We start from the raw sequence: 7,937 nt of genomic DNA on the forward strand, positions 1-7,937 counted from the left end.
AGACACGGGCATGTCATGTCTGTGTGAGGGACATGGGCCATGGACACGGGTGTGTGCCAGGCCGTGTGAAAACCCCTGTAGGTTTGAAATAGAAATTAATTCCACACGGGTTAGGGACACGAGCGTGTCCCGATGTGTATAGACCGTGTGAATTGCATGGGCCTTTAACTCGGCTATGCCAAGAAGGCCACCCGGGCGTGTGCCCCTATTTCAAGAGTCATTTTCTAGAGTTTTTTAAAGGATCTGATTTTGTTCCGAATCGTCGTTAAACCTTCTTTTGGACCTCGTTGGCCCATAATAAAGAATTCTAGATAAGGATTGAAAAGGTTCAAATTTGATCAAGTTTTTATGATTTGTATATGTGGGAATACATGAGTTTAAGTTTAGTAATGCCTCGTACTTAGTCCCGGCCTTGGACTCAGGTAAGGGGTCTTACAGTAGGGTGGCAAATTGGCTTTTCAAATGGCCTATTTTTGTCAACACGGGAAGAGACACAAGCGTGTGTCTCGACCGTGTGCGACATATGGCTATGTTATACAGCTGTGTGTCCCCTAGGGTAGCCCTACGAATTTAAGTCAGTCTCGGGTACGGGCTAGACACAAGGGCGTGTGATTGGCTGTATGACCCAAGTCAGTATGTATGCCCTGTTTTCACACGGTTTATGACACGGGAGTGTCTAGTAATCGTGTGAGGCACACGGCCTGTTCACACGGGCGTGTGACCCTGTAATTAAAGAAAATTTTCTAAGTTTCTTAAAGTTTGTTAATGTTATCGGTTTAGTCCCGAACCACTTTTAAGCATGTTTGAAGGTCTCGTAGAACCTTATAAGGGACGATGTGAACTTTTTGTGAATGGTTTTTGATAATGAATGTATAAATGTATGTGAATGGGATGTGTTATTCGGTAATGCCTCGTAACCCTATTCTAGTGTCAGATATGGATTAGGGGTGTTACAGACATGGTCTTACACAAAATCATATAACGATGCCAATGTCCCAGACATGGTCTTACACTTAATCACAATACAATGTCAATGTCCCAGACATGGTCTTACATGTAATCACATCTCAACAAACCTAATGTCATGACATTCGTATCCTATACTATTCCTAGGGTTCGTACAGGACTTCCAATTAACATAACTTCATCAATACTAGCTCGTAGTTGCTCGTTCAACATTCAGATCAATTTAATGACAAATGAACAGTTATAAATTAATTTAAAGATATTTATTTGCATATGAACTTACCTTGTAATCAGAATAAACGGACTAGATAGACTATTTGACAACTTTCGATTTTCCCCGATCTAAATCCGATTTCTTTCGTTCTTGATCTATATACATTCAAAATTAACTCATTTATTCATAAAATCATTCAATTAAATCCATAAATTGGATATTTTTACACTTTAGCCCTTAAAGTTTTATATTTATTCAATTTAGTCCTTACTTTACAAATACACCAAATTCACTCAATTCAATTTAACCCATGCTTGGTTGAATTACCATAGTGCCCCTAGTAGCCCATATTTCACATTTATTTCACATTTCAACCCCTCAATTTACAATTTTCACAAATTAATCCCTAATAGGCATTTTTACTCAGAATCACTTAATAAAACTTGTATAACTATCAACAAAAATTCATTTTTCATCATCAACCATTCAAAAGCTCAAGCATTCATCAATGGCATTTCAAAATATCATCAACACTTTCAAAAATTAAAGCATGGGCTAGCTAGAACACGAACCAACAATCACAAAAAACATAAAAATCATCAAAAATCAAGCTCAAAACTCTTACCAATTAAGCTCCCATTGACCGAACCCTAAAATGAACTAAATGTTTTCTTCTTCCACCATATTCAGCCAAAGAAAGATGAAATGAAGCTTAATTTTGGTTTTGTTTTAATTAATATACATTGTTTTATTTAATTACCAAATTAACCTTAGTTTAAAACCATTAAAAACATCCATTTAATGCCCATTTATTTCAAATTCCACTTTCAATAGTCATATCATCATAAGGACCTTTCATTTAATCAACCATAGCAATTAAACACATTTAACATATAGAATGTCACTTTTGCTTTTTATGCAATTTAGACCTTTTCTCAAATTAAGCATTCAAATGCTAAAATTATTTCACGAAATTTTCACACATATATAATCACATGCTATAAACACCAAAAATAGTATTAAAATAATTTTTTGACCTCAAATTTGTGGTTCCAAAACCACTGTTTCGATTTAGCTAAAATCGAGCTGTTACACGAGCTACTCACATAAGCTGTCAAGTATTCGCAAACATGCCAAACTACCCAGCCACCGGTAGGACGTACTTGACCAGCACCCAGATTCACATAAATCACATAAAAAATGGTTTCCTAGTGACATGTCACTCATATCCTAATCTATTCCTAAGGTTCAACTAGGATTTTTTCTCATCGTCAAAACTTCGTTGAATATTTCCATAGAAAAAATTATACAATTTACGCAATATTAAGAATTAAATACATAATATAACATTATATTATTTACACACAAACTTACCTTGATACAAAATAGTAGGAATTGGACCTAATTGTCAACAACCTTGTTTTTCCTCGATCAAGGTCCGAACTTTATTTTTCTTGATCTATAATGGAAAATTTTACTTATGGCAAAAATTACATTTTTGCCTCTAGACTTTGACATATTTACATTTTAGTTCTTAGGCTCGTAAAATGAAATGCACTCAATTTCTTTGTTACCCAAGCCTAGCCGAACCATAAACATGCTCATATCAGCCCACATTTTTCATCAAATCATATTTTTACTACCCATTTTACATCTTTTTACAAATCGGTCCTTTTTAGGTATTTTCATGAAAAATCACTTAGTAAAAGTTGTTTATCACACCTTAAACATACAATATCTTCCACAAAGCATCAAAATACATGCATGTCACACATGGGTAAACTTTTAAACATGAGCCCTACTTCAAAATAATGGTAGAAATAGGTAAATCGGGTTACGAAGACTTCAAAAATGTAAAGAACATTAAAAACGGGGCTAGGATGTACTTACAATCAAGCTTGAAAGTTGAAGAAACCCTAGCTATGGTCTCCTTGAAAAATTTGACCAAGGTGAAGAAGATGGACACCAATTTTGACTTGATTTCCCCTTTTTATTCTTTTATTTACCAAATGACCAAAATGCCCTTAATGCATAACTTTAAAATTTTACCTATTCATGTCCATTTTTGTCCATTAACTTATCTAATGGTCTAATTTCAAACTAAGGACCTCTAATTTAAAATCTCATAGCAATTGGACACCTTTAACAAGTAGAACTCAACTTTTACACTTTTTACAATTTAGTACTTTTGACTAAATTGAGTGCTCGAACGGAAAAATTTTTATACTATATTTTCACAGAATAGTTCCATAAAAATGTAGACCATAAAAACTATAATAAAAATGGATTTTTCTACGTCATATTTGTGGTCTCGAAACCACTATTTCAACTAGCCCAAAAAATTGGGCTATTACAAGTAGCCACCTAGGGGCCGTGGACAGGTTAAGGGTGGTAATAGTGTGGGGCATGGGTAGAGAGCACCAGGCAGAGGTGCTAGTTAGACTGAGGTGAGGCAGTCTGCACTGGTTTATGTTGTGCGACGCTGAGAGGATAGAGATGCTCTTGATGCCATCACCGGTACGTTCCTTTTAGTTGATGTACCTTATACAGCTTTGATAGACATAGGTTCTACTCACTCCCATGTAGCTAGCACTGTATCTGAAAACCTAGGGATTCCTGTTGAAAGTACTTCTAGTGAGATTACTATAATAAATTCGTTGGGGCAGTCTGTTCGGGTTAGTAAACTCTATAGGGATGTTCCGTTAGGGGTACAAGGGGCTGTCTTTTTGGAAAATCTGATAGAGCTTCCATTTGGGGAGTTCGATTTAATTTTGGGTATGGACTAGCTGGTTGAGCACCGAGTCAGTTTGGATTGTGCATCAAAGAAGGTTGTTTTGAGGACCAAGGATGATACAGAGGTGGTTGTGATCTAAAAAATTGGTTCGAAAAGGGTGCGAGGCGTACTTGGCTTACGTCAGTGTTTCTGATTCTGGGGACTCTTCTGTTGGGTATATTAGAACAGTGAGAGATTTTCTAGATATCTTTCTTGAGGAGTTACCGGGTTTACCTCTTAATCGAGAAGTGGAGTTCAGAATTGAGCTTCTACTGGGTACAGCTTTGGTGTCTATCACTTCATACCATATGGCACCGAAGGAGGTTACAGAGCTTAAGGCTCAACTGCAAGAGATTTTGGATCGTGGTTTTATCTGTCCTAATGTGTCTCCGTGGGGAGCACCAGTTCTGTTTGTTAAGTAGAAGGATGGGACCTTGAGGATGTGTATTGATTATCGACAGTTGAATAAGTTGACTGTGAAGAATAAGTATCCACTTCCTAGGATCAGTAACCTGTTTGATCAATTTCGAGAGGCTTCGATGTTTTCAAAGATTGATCTTCATTCAGGCTATCATCAGTTGAGGGTTAAGGAGGTGGATGTTCATAAGACTGCATTTAAGACTCGTTATGGACATTACGAGTTCTTAGTGATGCCTTTTGGCCTGATGAATGCTCCGGCTGCATTCATGGATTTGATGAATCGAGTGTTTCAACCATATCTGGATCAGTTCATCATGGTCTTTATCGACGATAGTCTAGTATACTCTAAGATCGAGGATGAGCATGATGAGCATCTTAGAGTAGCACTTCAGATTCTACGTGAGAAATAGCTTTACGCTAAGTTGAGCAAGTGTGAGTCCTAGTTGTGTGAAATGACTTTTCTAGGGCATGCAGTTTTTGTTGAGGGGATCTGCGTTGATCTGAAGAAGATTGAGGTTGCACTTGATTGGAAACAGCCTAAGAACGTATCTAAGATCTGTAGTTTTTTGGGTTTTGCGTGATATTATCGGCGGTTTTTCGAGGGGTTCTCTTTGATTGCAGCTCCATTGACTAAACTTCTGCGTAAGGGTGTTCCATTTGTCTGGACTGATACGCAGTAGTCGAGCTTCGAGAAGCTCAAGTATGTTTTGACTCAGGCTCCTATTCTGATACATCCTGAATCCGATAAGGAGTTTGTGGTCTACAGTGATGCATCGCATGTTATTTTAGGATGTGTATTGATGAAAGAGGAAAAAGGTTGTGGCTTATGCGTCCTGTTAGCTTAAGACACACGAATGGAACTATCCAACGCATGATCTCGAGTTGGCTGTTGTGGTCTTTGCATTGAAAATCTAGAGGCACTATCTATATAGTGAGAGGTGTATTATCTACACCGATCACAAGAGCCTTAAGTATCTCCTTACCCAGAAGGAGTTGAATTTTAGGCAGTGCCGTTGGATTGACTTGCTTAAAGATTATGATTTCACGATAGAGTATCATCCTGGTAAGGCTAGCGTGGTGGCTGATGCTCTAAGTCGTAAGGCGATGATTGATCTGAGAGTGATGTTCGCTTGCCTTGGTCTGTTTGATGATGGGAGTTTGTTGGCCGAGTTGCAATTTAAACTAACTTGGATTGATCAAATTCGAGTTAAGTAGTTGGGGGATAAGTCTTTGGGTCTGCGGTTTCGTTAGATTGAGAGTGGCAGTACTTCAGATTTTAGGCCGAATAGGGATGGTGTTCTATGTTTCTAAGGTCAGTCTGTGTGCCAAATGACTCTGATTTAAGGCAGTTGATTCTGAGGGAGGCGCATAGTAGCCCTTATGCTATGCATCCCAGTGGTAATAAGATGTATCACGACCTTCGTGAGTTGTACTGGTGGCAGGGTTTGAAGCGTGAGGTTACATATTTTGTTGCTCGTTGTCTGACGTGCCAGTAAGTTAAGGCTGAGCACCAGTTGCCTTTGGGTTTGCTCCAACCCGCTAAGATACCTTTATGGAAATGGGAGCATGTGACGAAGGATTTTTTTAGTGGGTTGCCCTTTGCAGCCACTAAGAAGGATTCTGTTTGGGTCATCATGGATCGATTGACTAAGTGTGCTCACTTTATTCTAGTTCAGACGGGCTATTCTCTGTAGAAGTTAGTAAAACTGTATATCTCCGAGATAGTAAGACTGTATAGGTTCCTGTCTTAATTATTTCTGATAGAGATCCTCATTTTACTTCTCGATTCTAGAAGAAGTTGCATGAAGCTCTGGGTTTGAGTTTGGACTTTTGTACTGCGTTTCATCCTCAAACTGATGGTCAATCTGAGAGGGTGGTTCAAATACTAGAGGACATGCTTCGAAGTTGCGTGATTGATTTCTGAGGTAGTTGGAAGAATTACCTGCCGCTAGCCGAGTTTGCCTAAAATAACAGTTTCCAGGATAGCATGCAAATGGCACCTTACGAGGCTTTATATGGTCGTAAATGTCGTACCCTGCTATGTTGGACTGAGTTGGGTGAGCGTCGGGTTTTGGGTCCTGAGTTGGTTTCTAAGATCGAGGATAAGGTTAGACTGATTCGAGATCATCTGAAAGTGGCTTTTAATAGACAAAAATCTTATGCAGATCTAAAGAGGCATGATATCGAGTACTCTGTGGGGGACTTTGTTTTTCTTAAGGTTCCTCCATGGAAGAAGGTTCTGAGATTCAATTGTAAGGGAAAGTTAAGCCCTAGGTTTATAGGGCCGTAACGGATTCTGAAGCGTGTGGGACCGGTTGCTTATCAGTTGGAGCTACCTCCAGAGATGGAGCGTATCCACAATGTCTTCCACGTCTCGATGTTGAGGCAATATTGGTTTGATCCTTCTCATGTTGTTTCTATTATGAAAATTGAGGTTAGGCCATATTTGACTTTTGAGAAGGAATCAGTTCAGATTCTAGATCGAGATGTTAAGGTTCTGAGGAGGAAATCCATTCCTTTGGTAAAGGTTCTGTGGCAGAATCATGGTACTGAAGAGGCTACGTAGGAACCTAAGGACTCGGTGCTTCAGCAATATCCTAATTTGTTCTGATCAGGTCAATTTCAAGGTCAAAATTTCTTTTATGGGGGTAGAGTTGTAACGCCCCAATTAATTTATTTATACTTCTGTAAAATTTGACACAATTGTGTATCTGCTTCAGTGGTTAAGTGCTCTGGGTGTGTGTGGGAGGTCTTAGGTTCAAGTATCATATTTACCAACTTCTGTTATTTTGGATCCAAGCCTTATCATTGTTCAGTGGGCTTATATTAAATTATCTGTAAAATCATAACAAAATGAGCCTGCTGGTTCGAGTGGTAAAGGTGTTAGTATGTTGGAGGTCCTGTGTTTGAATCCTGTGGCGAGCGTGTGTTTTATTTTTACTCGTCTTTGTGTTAGAGTTTCAGTTGTATTAGAATTCTGAGTAGTGGGTGGATATTGTCAAAGGATTAATCTTTATTTTGATTTTGATTTTGATTTTGTTGTTCTTCTCTCTCCTACCGAATTTTTATTTTTTTCTTTCGAACGTTTCCTTTCTCCTACCGAATTTTTATTTTTTTTCTTTCAAACGTTTCCTTTCTCCCTTTTTCTTTTCCTTCTGTTCTCTCAATTTCGCTTTCCATCTCTCGAGTCCTAGTCATCGTACCTGCTAAACTGTTAATTCCCACCAAGTTTTGGTTGTAGGGTTTTATAAGTGGTTTTATCTTTTATGTGTGACTGTTCCTATCTTTTTGGAGTTGGTGTGGTAGTGTGTGTTGGGGATTTTGATCGTTAAGAATTCTATTTCCGTAGGAAAAGGGTGTGGAATGAGATAACATTATTTCAACGATGTGAATCATGTGTGAAGCCGTTTTCACTAGTGGTAAGTTGGATTGTGCCACTCGGTTTTTTAGTTAATTGGAGCATAAATTGAATGCTAGTAGTCCATTGGAATGTTATCTTTAGGTTTTAGTGTGCTTGGGATTGCTGTAACGTCTAAACCAAATTAGGAGTATAGCTGAAATGTA

At 38.3% G+C, this 7,937-nt stretch overlaps 1 protein-coding gene across 1 annotated transcript; it reads left to right on the forward strand.

Moving 5' to 3' along the window:
* Window positions 1–4,825: 4,825 nt before the first annotated feature.
* Window positions 4,826–6,939, forward strand: LOC108454976 (uncharacterized). Its single transcript, XM_017753611.1, has 3 exons — window positions 4,826–4,931; window positions 6,539–6,609; window positions 6,700–6,939. Exons 1-3 carry the CDS (start codon window positions 4,826–4,828, stop codon window positions 6,937–6,939), a joined length of 417 nt encoding a protein of 138 aa, XP_017609100.1.
* Window positions 6,940–7,937: the final 998 nt, after the last annotated feature.

The sequence above is a fragment of the Gossypium arboreum genome, chromosome 3 (assembly GCF_025698485.1).
Source record: "Gossypium arboreum isolate Shixiya-1 chromosome 3, ASM2569848v2, whole genome shotgun sequence".
Taxonomy (NCBI): domain Eukaryota; kingdom Viridiplantae; phylum Streptophyta; class Magnoliopsida; order Malvales; family Malvaceae; genus Gossypium; species Gossypium arboreum.